The sequence below is a fragment of the Ruditapes philippinarum genome, unplaced genomic scaffold (assembly GCF_026571515.1).
Source record: "Ruditapes philippinarum isolate M1 unplaced genomic scaffold, ASM2657151v2 ctg194_1_1_1_1, whole genome shotgun sequence".
In the NCBI taxonomy this organism is placed as follows: domain Eukaryota; kingdom Metazoa; phylum Mollusca; class Bivalvia; order Venerida; family Veneridae; genus Ruditapes; species Ruditapes philippinarum.
In genome coordinates, this window is record NW_026853964.1 from 300,349 (window position 1) to 318,191 (window position 17,843).

The following is a 17,843-nucleotide window of genomic DNA, read 5'->3' on the forward strand; positions in this document are numbered from 1 at the left end:
TAAACTTTCCAGCTTTAACAATGGAGGAAAACATACAGCGTCCATTTCTACATTGTCAGATATGTACAAACACCTTTATAGAACCACCAACCTTTCCTAAAATAGCCAAATAGCTTCAATTAAAGGTGGCAGGAAGGATTCAAACCCACAGCAGTGAGGGGTAAGAAGTTCAGTCATCAATTTAAACCACTCAGCCATTAGGGCCCCTGATGAGATTAATAGCCAACCACTACTAAACTTTCACGAAAAGATTTTGCTAGAAAGCAATGGTCACCTGACACCTTATGACACTTAACTAAATCAGCTTTCCTTTCCATATCTAAATTACAGGGATATACAATAACAAATCAATTTAGGTATAACAGATTTATAACATGATTTTATTTTAACAAAATTAACACTGTGAACAAATAAATGATTCAGTCATCAGGACAGAGTTTATGAAGGCACTGGTACATCATCTTTAACATTTCATCAAGCTGTGACAGGAACTGTGTCAATGTTTCCCTGAAATATACACAAAAAAACATCATACACTCGGGGGATATACACAAAATTACAGCATTCACTCGTGAAATATACACCAAATAACATCATACCCTCGTGAAATATACACAAAATAACATCATCACCTCGTGAAATATACACAAAATAACATCATACCCTCATGAAATATACACAAAATAACATCATACCCTCGTGAAATATACACAAAATTACATCATCACCTCGTGAAATATACACAAAATAACATCATACCCTCATGAAATATACACAAAATAACATCATACCCTCATGAAATATACACAAAATAACATCATACACTCATAAAATATACTCAAAATAACATCATACCCTCGTGAAATATACACAAAAAATATCATACCCTCGTGAAATATACACAAAATAACATCATACCCTCGTGAAATATACACAAAATTACATCATACACTTGTGAAATATACACAAAATAACATCATACACTCGTGAAATATACACAAAATTACATCATACACTCGTGAAATATACACAAAATTCCATCATACACTCATAAACAAAATAATATCATACCCTCGTGAAATATACACAAAATAACATCATACACTTGTGAAATATACACAAATAACATCATACACTTGTGAAATATACACAAATAACATCATACACCCGTGAAATATACACAAAATAACATCATACACTTGTGAAATATATACAAAATTACATCATACACTCGTGGAATATTCACAAAATAACATCATACACTCGTGAAATATATACAAATAATATCATACACTTGTGAAATATATACAAATAACATCATACACTCGTGGAATATTCACAAAATAACATCATACACTCGTGAAATATATACAAATAACATCATACACTTGTGAAATATATACAAATAACATCATACACTCGTGAAATATATACAAATAACATCATACACTCGTGGAATATACACAAATAACATCATACACTCGTGGAATATATACAAATAACATCATACACTCGTGAAATATATACAAATAACATCATACACTCGTGAAATATATACAAATAACATCATACACTCGTGAAATATATACAAATAACATCATACACATGTGAAATATGCACAAATAACATCATACACTTGTGAAATATATACAAATAACATCATACAATCGTGGAATATACACAAATAACATCATACACTCGTGAAATATATACAAATAACATCATACACTTGTGAAATATATACAAATAACATCATACACTCGTGAAATATATACAAATAACATCATACACTCGTGAAATATATACAAATAACATCATACACATGTGAAATATGCACAAATAACATCATACACTTGTGAAATATATACAAATAACATCATACAATCGTGTTTTCATTCTATTTCTTTTCTTTACGGAGTTTTATAACCCTGTCCCTACCTATGTTGTATAATGAGCTTTTTTCTCCGTTCAATTTGGAACACTCAAGTCAGCTTTTTTTCATGATTCAATATTTAAAAGCTGAGAGTTGAGCAGCCAATAAGAAAGAGTTTGACATGCAGGCATGAAAGTCTTTACTGTTATCATTCTATAAGTTTATTCTTATTTACTAACAATTCTGCCACAGATACCTTTTCTGTGACAGTATGTAAAAACTGTTTGTGAAATATAAAACTGGTAAAACATGTTACAAATATGGAAAACTGGTTAAAACTATCCAAAATATAGAACACTGGTTTAAAGTGTCCCAAATATAGAACACTTATTAGAACTACACTGGTAAAAACTGTTACTAAAATATAAAACTTACCTATAGGATAATTTGCTATATAAAGTCAGAAGCTGTATAGGTGTAACTATACCAACTGGAACATTATCCTGAAAGAGTTACAGTACTTTTAAATTTAACCCTTAAAACTGCTGAATTTTTATAATGGATTTGCCCTGCTATGAATTTGGAACAGTGCATTTGAAGTTTAAGCTGGAAAACAGATTCTTACATGCCCTGCAACATGTTGTTATCATGATCAACATGTTACTGCATAGTATATTCAAAATCCACCCAGGAAGGATGGTATTCTTGACTGGACATGACAAACTATATGCACTTTTATGAAAAATTCTTTTGAAGTGTGACCATAACCTTTGACCTACAAATCTGGATCTTGAGAGTGGTGACACATTAATGCAAAATTCATATCAAAATCCAACCTGGAATTACAAAGTAATAGACCAGATAAAACTGAAGCAGTGAGCTAGTGGTTAAGGTGTATGCCTCTCAACCCAGGGATCATGGGTTCGAGCCCTACTTAGGTGAGGACCATGTTTCTTCATGACACCAGTACTGGTTGCTTCCAGTAAGCAGACTCAGAAGTGATTAATATAAGTTGCAAGAACTTGTTTCCCAATGAAGCTTACATAAATATGTTTTAACCAAACCATATAAAAGACCCAAAGGCTATTAAAAATCTATATGCCACCCTTAAGGTGCATAAAACTGTTTACCAAAAATTAAATCAGATAATTTTTTACTTTCATATAATAAAGACATAATAACTTTGTAAACAAAATGATTGAACTATGAGTGACATATTATCACTAGTCCTGTACTTATCAAGAATCTTTAAACAAAGGCATTTCAAATATTTCAAACTATGGCAAATGAAATATTGTTTGTTTTTTTTTTTTGTTGTTTTTTTTTGCTTTTTGTTACATTCATATTTAGCCTATAAAACATACCTGAACATTTAATCTGCTGAAGAAAGTGTTACACACTTGACTTAATGCTGTAAACTCTTGTTCTCTATTTGAGAGATCAGTGACCGGTAACTCTAGCAACCTGCAAACATTTTAAATCTTAGTATCATCATACAAACAAACTATATCCCAATTATATAAAAGATATCAACATTAAATGACTGTGAGGAAAAGTAGAAAATAAAATAAATTCCAGCCTCATTGACTAAGTCTTTATCAACTTCAAAATGCAACAAAGGGGATTTTGTATTGTGTTTTGTTATGTTTATGTTATGTTATGTCACACACTGTAAAGGTAAAATAGCATTTTCTATCCAGCTTTGTTTCCGGAGGGAGACCTGCATTGACACTCCTTGCATTATTTCGAGCATAAACGGGCAACTAAGTAGAACCACCAACGTTCTGTAAGCTTCTGGATAGCTTCCTCACATGACAGAATTCAAAGTCTCTGGCAGGATTCAAACCCACAGCAGTGACGGGCATACAACCATGCAAGGAAGCTACTTACCAATTTAATATCTAAGATAATTCTGTCAATACATAAATGCTCTGTAAAACTGTGTGGCACACAGATGGATGGAAAGAACAGACTTGCAAAAAAAATTGGAGATAACAATAATCAACTTCTTGGCAGGAACCTCCTACTTTTTTATTTAAAATATAAAATTATATATATTCAGCATTTAATTCAAATCTATTATACTTGCTCAACAGTGATTTATTGAATATTCAAAATATTCATGTTTTACGCTGCTTAATTTACAGTTACATAACAAGCTGTGAGCCCTAACTTACCCAGCATAGTATTTCCTCAACTCCAGGCTCGTTGATACAAGTACTTTTAAAACTGGTTGGATATTTCTTAATACATCTGGGTCGGTACTTGTCGATATTGTTCTGTAAAACTCGTCACTGAAATCAGACATATATATTTTATATTTTTATCACATAGCCTTGCTTTGTTCTGTATGATATACAACCATAATGTACTTCTTCACAATTACACATATACAATATACTTAAGACATCATTTTTGCGTCTAAATAAAATAGTAAAAAAGTGTACAAAACCGCTGATAAAATACCAAAACAAGTTAATTTGAATAAATAACTTCAAAGTCATGTGATACAAAGAACCTCACAAGTGTTGTCATATATAATATAAAATTTCATTAAACTTGCTAAAGACATGTCCACCTGAACTCATTTCATAAACATTTATATCATAATAATATACAGAAAATCAAGCGAGAGTCAATGATATGCAAATGTCTCCTTTCTTCAAGAATTTCAACTATGACAAGAGGGCCATGATGGCCCTGAAGTCGCTCACCTGTATATAGGCCCCGGAGCGGGGCCAGTTTAAACCCCAGGGCTTTTATTTGAACAAACTTGGTAGACACCCATTAGAAGATATTTCATGCTTAACATCTAAGGTCTAGCTGGTCAAGTTTTTTTCTTTACACATATAGTTAAAAACAATGACACACCTGGGGCAGGGCCAGTTTTGATCCAAGGGCTTTTATTTGAACAATCTTTGTAGACACTTACTAGAAAATGTTTCATGCTTAATATCTAAACTCTAGCTATTTGGGCTTTTTCAAAGAAGACTTTTACGTTTTTGCTATACACATATAAGGAAAATCAATGTCAGCCGGGGCAGGGCCAATTTTGACCCCAGGGCTTTTATTTGAACAAACTTTGTAGAAACTCACTAGAAGATGCTTCGTGCTTAATATCTAAACTCTAGCTATTTGAGTTTTTTCAAAAAAGATTTTTTACAAGTTTTTGTATATCACATATAAGGAAAAGGAATGACCCCCGGGGCGGGGCCTATTTTGACCCCAGGGCTTTTATTTGAACAAACTTGGTAGACACTCACTAGAAGATGTTTCATGCATAGTATCTAAACTCTAGCTATTTGGTTTTTTTCAAAGAAGATTTTTTAAGTTTTTGCTATACACATATAAGGAAAATCAATGACCCCCGGAGCGGGGCCAATTTTGACCACAGGGCTCTTATTTGAACAAACTTAGCAGACATCCATTAGAACATGTTTCATGCTAAATATCTTAGCTCTAGCTCTTTGGGTTATTTAAAAGAAGATTTTTTTAAGTTTTTACTATATGCATATAGGGAAAATCAATGACCCCCTGGGGCGGGCCAATTTTGACCCCAGGGCTTTTATTTGAACAAACTTGGTAGACAACCATTAGAAGATGTTTCATGCTAAATATCTTAGCTCTAGCTCTTTGGGTTATTTAAAAGAAGATTTTTTTAAGTGCAATTTTTACTATATGCATATAGGAAAAATCAATGACCCCCTGGGGCGGGGCCAATTTTGACCCCAGGGCTTTTATTTAAACAAACTTGGTAGACACTCACTAGAAGATGTTTCATGCCAAATATCTAAGCTCTAGTTCTTTGGGTTTTTTAGAAGAAGATGTTTAAAGTTTTTTCTTTTGGTTGCCATGGTAACCAGAGTTCTGCATGGAATGGAATTCTTTGAACAACTTTGTTAAGGCTTCAAACAAGGAACATCCCTGTGAAGTTTCATTATGATCTGCCTTATGGTTTCAGAGGAGATGTCGTTTGAAAAGTGTGAACGGACAACGGACGACGTACGACGGACAACGGACGAAGAGTGATCCTAATAGCTCACCCTTAGCATATGCTCAGGTGAGCTAAAAAACAATGACCTCTGCACTCCCCCCCCCCCTGGCAGGGCCAATTTTAACCCCAAGGGCTTTTATTTGAACAAACTTGGTAGACACCCACAAGAAGATGTTTCATGTTAAACATCTTACCTCTAGCTCATTGGGTTTTTTAAAAGAAGATATTTTAAGTTTTTACTATACACATATAATTAAAAACAATGACACCTCTGGGGCGGGGCCAGTTTTGAACAAACTTTGTAGACACTTACTAGAAGATGTTTCATGCTTAATACCTAAACTCTAGCTATTTGGGTTTTTTCAAAGAAGATTTTTAAGTTTTTGCCATACACATATAAGGAAAATCAATGACCCTAGGGCATATAAAAAAGAATGGTCTAACTTACCAGTATTTATAAATGCATCTCCATATGTTAGATAAATGTTCACCTGCCATCAATTCTGGACTGGAATCACTTTCTGCAACATTTGTCACAGTCTTATCACAACTCACTGATGAAACAGCTGGATTTATTTCAGACACAGTCTGTGAATTTTGACTAGGTAGGGAATGAAGGGGACCAGTCTGTGAATTTTGACTGGACAAAGTTTGTAGGGGACCATTCTGTAAGTTCTGACTAGAGAAAGTTTGTATGGGACCAGTCTGATTAGAATGATATATATTGGAATGTGGGTGGGGAACAGAATGAGCTGTTTCAGTGTCTGTATGAGGTTTTTGCGTATTTATCACAGACGTGGAGGCTGTACACTGACTAGTGTGTACAGCTGTATCATCATTGGTCAATCCTGTACTGCTATCAACATTTAATGTAGCATCAACCTATAAATAAAAGAAAAAATTTCAAAATTTAAAATGACAATATGCTCATGTTCCACTGTCGAACTGAACAGCATCAGCTATATTTTTCACCAAAAAAAATGTCAGTTTTGATCATGAAGGAATAATTGACAATGGTAACTGTTAAGAGTCAAATATAAAAAAGTTTTAAACATCTGCTCCACTCTTTTACCACTTCATAAATAAACTAATCCCTCAATACTGTTGACTTGAATCCTATGACAATGACAATCAATGTTATAAAATTCTTTCATATCAGGAAGCTAAATCTAAACTAAGGAATATCCATTATCCTTCATCAAAGGTGCCCTCATATGGAGAAAACGGTGCACAGATTGGCATGCAAGGGTATCTTCCACAAATACAGATGGAAAATCATCCTAAAGACCTTACTTATGCTGAAACGACATTAAATCCATCCTATCAAACAAGAAAGGTATCATTGCCCTTTATCACTCACCTAAATATTCTAGGTTCGGTCATCTTCAGTCCCAATTTCCAAAGTTTTGAACATATCATGTTAATCAGATATCATTACCTGTGAATTAATGTAATGTTCCAGGTTCGGTACATTAGCTGAGGTCATCTTCGGTATCTTGCCACACAAATCTCTAATCACCGTCACAGTCTTTGAGATCTCCCATAACCTTGAACTGTACCTGAATTAACATCATCAAAATGTGTAACAATTTTATATACCTAGAGTTTATCGCAAAATTACAGTAACTTATGTGAAATACAGAAGGACTTACAACTGTATTGCGTTCAACCCTTGATATAATAAAAAAAAAAATATTCATAAACTAACACAAATTATCAGTACATCTTCACCTTAGTGCAGTAACAGGTTAACTCCTATTAAATTATATAATGAGTAAATCCCTTACTGCACTAAGGTGACAATATGTATTTCTTTTTATTAGCTTCTTTTGTTGATACCATTAATAACAAAGGCATCGATGTTAACATGCCAAACTGACGTTGCTGATAAGACGCCACTTTTGAAGCAAAGAACATACATTATAATATAAAATGTCAATTAATGTTTAATACAATAAATAATGCATATAGATGTTTGTATAATTTTTGAAAACTTACTTATGAATAAGTGGATGTTAATAATATCATACAAATATAAATCCTAACAAAACTGGCTAGAAGGTGACAATCTGAAAGACATAACTTACAACCTTGGTAAGGGTAAAAAAAAAAATTAGTCCCCCCCCCCCCCCCCCCCCCCCCCCCCCCCCCCCCCCCCCCCCCCCCCCCCCCCCCCCCCCCCCCCGATTTAAGAGTTAATAAATCTACCTACATGTTGGTAAAAGCAGCTTTCTCCAAGATTTCTGTACTTTCATCACAAATATCAGTAACAACATCCAAAGTTATACCTGGAAAAACAATCACAGATCTTTTTCTTTTTTTGAAGAAGAAGAAATGCAAATTATAAATTTTTACAACACTGCCTTTTGTGTCAGCGATTTTCATTGGACAATTATGATGTTTATATTATTCATATACACTGTTATATGGTATATCCTCACCTTATTGCAATAACTGATTAACTCCTATCAAATATTTTAAGGATTTAACCTGTCACTGCATTAAGGTGACAATATGGTCACAAGGTTTGTGAACAGCTGCTGGGCCATTAGAACCTATAGAAAAATTGCTAATAATCTATACGGGTTCAGATGGGTTGATTTATATGCACAGGTATTTAAAATTAAAAATTTTGTTTCTATACAAATGTATATCAAGGAAAGAATTAATGAAAACATACAATCTATGGCATAGCACAATATGATCCATCTGCCTGAAGAGTGGTGGCTTGACCAAGTGGTAAACGGGTCAGACTAGTAACCTAAAAATTGCTGACTGCGTGGGTTCAAACCATGTCAGGGACAAGCCGTTGTTTCTTTGAGCAAGAAACTTTACTTTCATTGCTTAGTATTGGTTGGTTCCAGGAACAGTTTTGAGAGTTTTTCAAAAGCAAGCCAAAACAATAGAAAAAAAAAAATTTTTGTACAAACTAAAAATCCACACTTAAAAAACAATAATATATGCTTAAAATTTGTCCATATATACAAGCTGGGGCCAACCTTTAAAACAACAGGTTCCAAAACACACTGTAAACAAAGAAATTCGTGTAATCAAGCCAAATTTTTTTAAAAAAAATTTAAAAACAAAAATTCAGAAATGAAGGTTTGCGAAAAAATTTTAGCTTTGAAAAATTTTAACACAAAAATTTTTTATCAAAGAAAAAAAAATATGCGAAAAAAAGCATGAATTTCATTTTACTTAGACTCATGGAAAAAATGGACTAATTGGTAATCAACTCTTGGAAGTTCTACTGTGTTACATTATACTGCTCATACGGTTGTGGTCAGCAGTTTTCTTTTTCCTATTTTATGTCATTTCATTTACAATAACTATCAAAGTCTCACCTTTACACCTAGATATATTGGCAAGTAAACTGTCAACATTAGCGGACAGGTATCTTGGAAACACAAATCCAAACACAGCTCTCCAGTGCCTGCAAATATATTTATCTGACATGTATAATGCAAATAATTTTCTTGAATTCTGATTGGCTGAAACACTCTGTTTACTATGCCATATATACCATTAAGAACTGAAGCACCTACAAAAAGCAATGATTTATCTTATGATAATAGTAATCTTCATGTGTGCATAATATTCAATATTGCTTTCAGTCCTTTATGCCATATTTCTCGTTACATTAAAAATATAAAAGTTACACTGTAATGATGACTTTATACTTGAATTAATTTTGATAGCTCGGCTTACAAGTATTTGTTTAAGACATGACATCATCTTCTTTACATTCCACTTTTTCCTGCGCTTTGATGAAAAACATTCTCGTTAATTTATGAAAATTGCCAATATATCCATATCGCTAATAGCCTTTCTGACATTTAAAAATATATATAACCGTTCGTTAGCATCTAGGGTCATATTTAACTCATTCAGGCTATATTCTCCTGTAGATGTGACCGTGACAGATGGATCATGTGACCGTGACAGATGGATCATGTGACCGTGACAGATGGATCATGTGACCGTGACAGATGGATCATGTGACCGTGACAGATGGATCATGTGACCGTGACAGATGGATCATGTGACCGTGACATATGGGTAATATGACCGTGACAGATGGGTAATATGACCGTGACAGATGGGTAATATGACCGTGACAGATGGGTCATGTAACCATGACAGATGTAAACTAACGGAGAGTAATGACCATAATCTACTACTTACTTTTTCCAACACTCTAGTATAGCTTTTAAATCCCACGGTGGTTTTCTGTACACAATGTCTGTCCTAAAATACAAACAAATAATCATTACATATCAAGATTTAACAGCAAACCTTTTTTTAACCATTAACCACCTTGGAGAGCGAGTGAGTAGCTTTACCCACTAGCATAGAGCCACACCAACATTCACAACTGGTGGTGGTGGTGGTGTTGGTAGATTTTACTACTGATCACAACAATAAGTTACACTAAATTTACCAGAGTACAGTTCAGCCACACTTTCATAAAACTTCCCTCAACCATCTAAAATTATCACATTTCATTTCAGAAAATGATCAAAACTGGATAATTAAATTATCATATCAATAAATTCAAATGCGCTTTTACCATATGTCATCATATGCTTTTTGCATCTCAACTTCAAGTATTTTTCCTAGTGCCTCATGTAATACTGACTTCATCTTACAGTACATGTCATCTACCTGTAATATATGTAACGTCAGTAAAAAGTCGCTCCCTTGTATGTTACAATGTTAAACAACAAGTTAGCCTCCCTTTTTTAATGTAATTTATGTTAAACACAAGTAAAGATCAATTTCAAATGTTACTACATGCAAGCACAAGTTTTTTGCTTTCGCCTTTTAATTGTTAGATATGATTGAAACCCAAGTTTGCTGCCCCCTTTTTCATGTTTAGCCAATTCTAACACAAAGTTAGTCCCTTTTTCATGTAACTAATGTTCAACAAGTTAAAGCTCAAATTTCATGTTATTATGTTAACACAAGTTAGCCTGCATTTCATGTAACTATTTTAACAGCAAGTAAGTCTCATTTTCATGTTACTCACATCAACACAAGTAAGCTTCCCTTTTCATGTTTACTATGTTAACACAAGTTTAGCTCATTTCATGTAACCCTATGTTTAACACAAAGTTAGCTTCCTTTCATGTAACTATGTTAACACAAGTTAGCTCATTTCATGTAACTATTTTAACACAAGTAAGCTCATTTCATGTTACTACATCAACACAAGTAAGCTCCCTTTCATGTTACTATGTTAAAACAAGTTTGCTTCCTTTCTTGTTACAATGTTAACACAAGTTAGCTCCCTTTCATGTTACAATGTTAACACAAGTTAGCTCCCTTTCATGTTACAATGTTAACACAAGTAAGCTCCGTTTCATGTTACAATGTTAACACAAGTAAGCTCCCTTTATTAGGCTTAATAAAATATTTAAGTGGAAGGCAGCTCCCTGAAACACAGTATTGGTACAAATGAGTTTTAGCTCAAAATAATGTAAGGTCAGCATCCTGTAGTACTCATTACTAGAACAAGTTAGCTCTCTGTAATTAAATGTCAGTGGCAAGTTAGCTCCCTTCAATAAAACAATGAAATTTTATCCCCCCTTTTAAATAACATTTTCCCTTTTTTTAAACCCCAAGCAATTTTTCCCCCCTTTTTAAAAACGGGAATTTTGCCCCTTTTTTAAATTTCAACCCTTTTTTCCCCCCTTTTTACCCCACAAGTTTCCCCCTTTAATAAATAAATTTTATGTTAACTATAAAGAGCCCAACTTTAGGGAAAAAAAAAATTTTTTTGATTGTTTGTTTTCACCCCCCCAAGTGTTTCAATGGTAATTTTATTTCCTCCCTTCAAAATTTTATCAGCAAGAAGCGACTGTTGGGGTGGGCAGCAATAATGTCACCCACTTTTCTCTCCAACACTGGCGGGCCCTTCCCCGCCATAGACGGGACTTTTTTTCCCAAAGTAATCCACACTTTTTTAAGCTTTTTTTTAAATTTCAATTTAAAACGGAATTGCTTGAGCTGGACTTTTAACAAAAATTTTCCTGACTTGGGAAAGGTTTAACATTGCCCTGTAGTGAGGGATTTCCCCCCCAAAAAACAGGTTTTTGTCAATTTGGGTTTTAAAGCCAGTCAAAGTTCCAAAAATTTTAAAAATAATCAAAAATTTTTAAAATTTAAAACAATGTTAATGCATGGGTTTTAATTTTTTCTTGGGGTTTAAAAACTTTTTAACCCATGTAGACTTTCCATAACTTTGACAAAGAATTTCCCTTTTAATTGAAAAAAACAATAAAAAAAAGCTTTAACCAAAAAGTAAACAATAAAATTTATTATCATTTTATGCCCTTTGGACCAGGCTCGAACCACGAACTCAAAAACCCACCGGGGGTAATTTTTGACCCAAATTCCAAAATGCTTACAAAATTATCTCCCCTAATTAGTGAAAAAGTTTAATATTTGGAATTTTGTGAAAGGGTTTTTTTTGTCAAATAGAAAAATTGGTCTTAATAAGAAAACAAAAAGAATCGGGCAAAAAAAATTTTAAATTTGTTTTTTTTTTTTGGTAATTAATGGTCTTAACTGTTGTTAAAAAAAATTTAATTTTTTTAAATATAATGTCATTAATATAAAAATTACCCCTAGGGCTTTTTTTGGGAAAAAATGATAAAAGGGGAAAAAAAAATCACAAGAGAAATTTTGGAAGGGTTTTTTTTAAAACTCATTACTAAATGGGTTGCCTTTTATAAAAATTTGGAACATTTTTTTAAAAAAGCCCAATTTTATTTTGAAAAGGGGAAATGGAAAAGTTTTTTCCCCATTCAAATTTTTTTAAATTAAAAACAATTTCAGAAGAATTTCAAAATTTTTCCAAAAAATTTTGCTGTGAAAAATTTTTTTAACTCAAGGGAATGAGCATAGAATATCTTTAAAGATAAAAATGCAGCAGAAAAAAACTAAAATTTTCCCTTTTGCTGTGAAAGCCGACACATTATTTCACGGGGGCTTTTTTTAATTAAATTATTGTAAATTTGTTAACGCACAGAAACAAAAACCCTGCAAAAAAATTCTTTTAAATTTATCTCAACTTTTTCCCAAAAAAGGGGGCCACTTTTAAAAAAAAAAGCCCTTATTTTTCTAAAACAAAAAAAAATTTCCTGCATTACAAAAAAAAGAAATAATGAAGTTACTGTTTAAAACCCAAAAAATGATAAAAATGGACATTGGAGCCGTGTACGAAAAAAACCAAACATAATGCTTTTGGCGACCAGTTTGGATCCAGCCCACCCTGAGCATCCCCCCAGTCTGTTTCAGGATCCATGCTTTTTCGTTTTTTAACAAAAAAAAAAGGGTGAGAAACTGATAGAAAACAGCATAAATCCTGATAAAGATTTGCGCGGCCCGGGTTTCCTGGATCCATCCCTGGTCGAAAAACGCACTATTTTGGTTTTGTTTTACGGGGTTTAAAATTAAAAATTCGGGATGGTAGTCAAAAAAAACGGATTTTTGTTTATTTTATTTCCAAAGTGAAAAAATTTTTCTGAAGTTGATCTTTTGAAAATTTTGGGAAATGCTTCATTGGGTTTCCCCAAAAAGCTTTTGAAACCAAATTTGGGCCCAACATTTTTTAAAAATAAAAACAAACTTGTTTTTTTTAAAATTTTTTTTTTTTTTTTTTTTTTTTTTTGGGTGCCTTTTTAAAATTTTCCCTTTTTTTTCTTTTTAAAAGGCTGTAACAAATGGGGTAAAATCTATAAATCATGTAAATTTAATTTTTATTTACCTTTTTTCTGACCATTTGTAAAAAAAGCCTGGAGAATGTTGTCATCATTAAAAAGTAAAAATGGGAAAAAATTGTGAGATGCTTCCTGGGCCCTAAAATTTTAATAAAGGCTTTTTGCAGTTATTTTTTTGGGGTTTTGGTTTAAATTTCACACTAACAATTTTAAAACGTAATTTTCGTAAACCTTTTTTCAAAGTGGCCAGTTTACGGGTTTAACAAATCAAAATTAAAAATGGGAAATTTTAGCCTTTTACTGCAAAAAGTCATAAAAATTTGGGTGACCTTTTCTTTAATGAAGTTTGCATTTTTTAAAGGAAACAAAGATGTAAACCTTTAAATAAACCCCAATTTCCCCCTTTCATTTAAGACCACCCTGCTTTTGCTCCCTTTTTTTTTTTTTGGGCCCGGGAAATGTTGCAACAACACGAAAAGGGGGGTTCATATGGGCCCATTTTTTTAACTGGTAGAGGAAGACCTCGGGTGCCCCCCCCCTTTCTGTACATTATTTAGGAAAAAACGAAAACCTGGGGGCAAAAATAAACCCATGATATGAAAACTTAAGCTGGATAGCTTTCTCAAAAATTAAAAAAAATCTAAAAGACCCTTGCACCCCTTTAACCCTTAAACCTACAGCAGGAGGGGAAAAGGGGTTTTAAATTTCAACCCCCTTAATACATTTCAGACACATATTTCCCATTTATAAGTTGGTGGTTTGCTTTTTTAAAGGGTGAAAAAACAAAAAAAAATTTTGAAAGGGGTCTAAAAACCCATGGGAAATAAAGGGGTAAATATTTTCAAAATTAGGGCCCTTTTAACCACTCATATTAAAAAAAGAAATTAAACCCTGAAAATTCTTTATTAAAATATTTTTCATAAAAAAAAACAAAAAAGGGGCATGTTTGGCCCCTGAATTTTGGCTCCGACTTTTTTTTATAGGCCCCAAAGGGAAACCCGGGGCCAATTTTTTAAAATTTCCAAAGGGGCTTTTATTTTGCCCCACCAAACTTGGAAAAATTTAAAACCCCGGCCCCCCATTAAAAAAGATGTTTTAAATGTTTAAACATCTAAGGCCCTACTCGTTGGGTTTTTTAAAAAAGAAAAATTTTTTAAAGTTTTTTCTTTACCATATATTTAAAAAAATTACACCCCTGGGAAAAAGGGCCCCAAAGTTTTAAACCCCGGGCCCTTTTTATTTGAACAAAATTTTTGTAGACACTTACAAAGAAAAATTGTTTCCCTGTTTTAAAATTTAAAAACAAAGGGCTTTTCGGGTTTTTTTCCCGGGGGGAAAAATTTTTTAAGTTTTTGTTATAACACTTTAAAAGGAAAATAAATTTGCCCCCTGGGGGGGGGCCCAATTTTTGCCCCAAAGGGGCTTTTAAGGAAACAAATTGGTAGAAAAACATCCATATACAACATGTTTCATCCTGAATATGCTTTAGCTCTAGCTTCTTTGGGGGTTTTTAAAAGAAGATTTAATAAGTTTTTGCTATACGTTAATAGGGAAAATCAATGAACCTTTCCCTGGGGCGGGGCCAAATTTTTTGAACCCCAAGGGCTCTTATTTGAACAAAACTTGGTAGACAATCCATTAGAAATGTTTAATGCTAAAAATATCTTAGCTCTTAGCTCTTTGGGTTCCTTTAAAAGAAGATTTTAAAGTTTTTACTAAATATGCATATAAGGAAAAATCAATGACCCCTGGGGGCGGGGGCCCAATTTTGACCCCAGGGGCTTTTATTTGAAGAACTTGGTAGACCACCCATTAGAAGATCGGTTTCATGCTAAAATATTCTTAGCTCTAGCTCTTTGGGTTCTTTAAAAGAAGACTTTTTTTAAAGTTTTTTACTATATAACATATAGGGAAAAATCCAAATGACCCCCTGGGACGGGCCAATTTTGACCCCAGGGCTTTTATTTGAACAAACTTGGTAAGACACTCACTAGAAGATGTTTCATGCCAAATTTAATCTAAGCTCTAGCTCTTTGGGTTTTTTAGAAGAAGAAATTTAAAAGTTTTTTCCCTTTTTGGTTGCCATGGCAACCAGAGTTTCTGCATAGAATTAAATTCTTTGAACAATTTTCAAAAGGTGACAACATCAAAAGGAACAATCCTGTGAAGTTTGGATGAAAATTGGCCTATTGGTTTAAATGAAAAAGATGTCATTTAAAATAAAAGTTTACGGACGACGGACAGTCCGGAAACGGACGCCGGACGTAAAGCGATACACAAAAGCTCTCCCTGTCAAAAGTGACAGGGTGAAGCTAAAAAACTTCAATGTTGTTTTCACGTTTCTCATTGGTTTTAAGTTTTGGAAAGAAACCCAAATCTGAATAAACCCTATCAAGGTGGAAATTTTTTAAATGATTTTTTTTGTTTGTTTTTTTTGGGTTTTATGTTCATTTTTTACTGGTGGGGGAAAGGACCTCAGATCCCCTTTTCCGGCAATTTTTTTTAGGCACGAACGGGCCCACCTTTTTTAGAACCCACCCTTTCCCCTTTTTAACTAGCTGGGGTTTTTTATGAAGGTTTTATGGTATACACCAAAAGAGTTAGAGCAACCTAAATCAAAAATACCTAAATAGTTTCTTTTTTTTTGGTAGTCTTCCCCCATTCAATTTTGAACAAAACCAATAATCAGGTTTAAAAAAAATCAAAAAAAGTACTGACTGAATAGCAAAAAGTGCAAACCCATGAAAGATGGGACAATTAACTAGCTGTTTTTTGGTTTCACTGGTTTGCAAGATTATATTCAAATTGGGTTTCCAGTAGACCCAAAAAGGGTTAATTTTTGTAATTTTTAAAAAAAAAAATATCCCCTTTTAATTTTTCAACTGACATATCTAAAATTCAAAAAACTAGGCCCAAAGCCACTCCCATAACCCTTTGGGGGAAAAAAGGGGAAATTCTAAAGGAAAATATTTTTATAGATTTTTTTTGGGTGTTAACTACAAAAGACTAAAAGTTAAATAAACCCCTTTTTGGGGGTTTTGTCCTTTTACACGAGGAGTTTTCCAAAGAACAACGGGCCCCTTTTAATGGTTAAAAGGTTTCGTTCCCCTTTCTACACAAAAATAAATTCCCTGAAAAAAATTTTAAAAAAATGTACGAAAGGATCAAAAAAATGTTTTTGTCCATTAAATTTAAAAAGTTTATTCCCGCATCTAATTCAGCCCAAATTTTAAATTTTTAATAACCTTTTTTTAGGGCTTAAACAAGGGGTTTCCAGCCCATTATTATAAATAAAGGTTTCCCCCCCAAATTTAACCCCTTTGGTCAGCAAACTAAATTAAACCATTAATCAATTAAATATCTAGTAAAACCCTTATTAAACCAAAACAGCCTTTTACAGTTCTTAAGGGATCTAAATAACAGAAAATAAAATTTTTTCAGCATAAAAATGTTAAATAAAAAAGTTTTTTAAGTTTAATTAACATATGGTAAAACATAATGGATGCAAGAAAAATAAAAAACTTGTTTTCAAAAAGGAAATAAAAATTGAATAACTTCAAACAAACCCCGGTTAGAAAATTGTCCCAAATTATGAATTTTCCCTTTTTAAAAACTGGAAAAAAGGGAATAAACAGCATCTTTTTTAAGCCATTAATCTAATTAAGTCTCTAATCAAGCCTTAAATTCTAAGTCATAAATCAGCCATTGATTTTTACCAATTATCTTATTTAAGCTTAAAGTAGCTATGAGAAGTAATTTTTCAAATCCAAGGACCTGATTACCAGCCATTCATCTATCTATTAAAGAGAATTTCCTGTTAAACACTATTTAGCTATTAAAAAAACATTTTTGGTTGCGGGGGTTTAAATTCTAAAATCGCACCAAAACACTACACAGGTCATATGGCAACAATTTCCAGGCTTGAGAACATGTGGAGGAATTTGTGGCATTATTAGAGGCACAGGCAGGAACCACAGTAGAACCACCAACTTTCCATAAGCTAACTGCACAGCTTCCTCACATGAAAGAATCCAAAGTGTCCCTGGCTGGATTCCAACCAATAGCAATGAGGAGCCAGTGGTTAAGTGAAAACTACCTTAGCCACTCAGTCACGAATGGTGCCAAAACAATATGCTTGAGGGAAAATTACATTATAAAAATCAATCAAAATGGGCTCTACATAAACACTATTATAAGAAATGTCTGTCAAAAAGAAATGTTGGTATAGAGATTAAAATATCTGCCATAATGG

At 33.1% G+C, this 17,843-nt stretch overlaps 1 protein-coding gene across 1 annotated transcript; it reads right to left on the reverse strand.

Annotated features, from left to right (window-relative positions):
* Positions 1–346: 346 nt before the first annotated feature.
* LOC132738528 (uncharacterized) lies at positions 347–10,552 on the reverse strand. The gene is made up of 10 exons (XM_060726032.1): positions 10,438–10,552; positions 10,053–10,115; positions 9,212–9,300; positions 8,080–8,155; positions 7,306–7,426; positions 6,316–6,749; positions 4,051–4,167; positions 3,238–3,337; positions 2,309–2,376; positions 347–507 (listed from the first exon to the last, which is right to left on the reverse strand). The coding sequence occupies exons 1-10, from the start codon at positions 10,521–10,523 to the stop codon at positions 420–422; spliced, it is 1,242 nt and encodes a 413-aa protein (XP_060582015.1). The 5' UTR covers positions 10,524–10,552; the 3' UTR covers positions 347–419.
* Between the last annotated feature and the right edge of the window lie 7,291 nt (positions 10,553–17,843).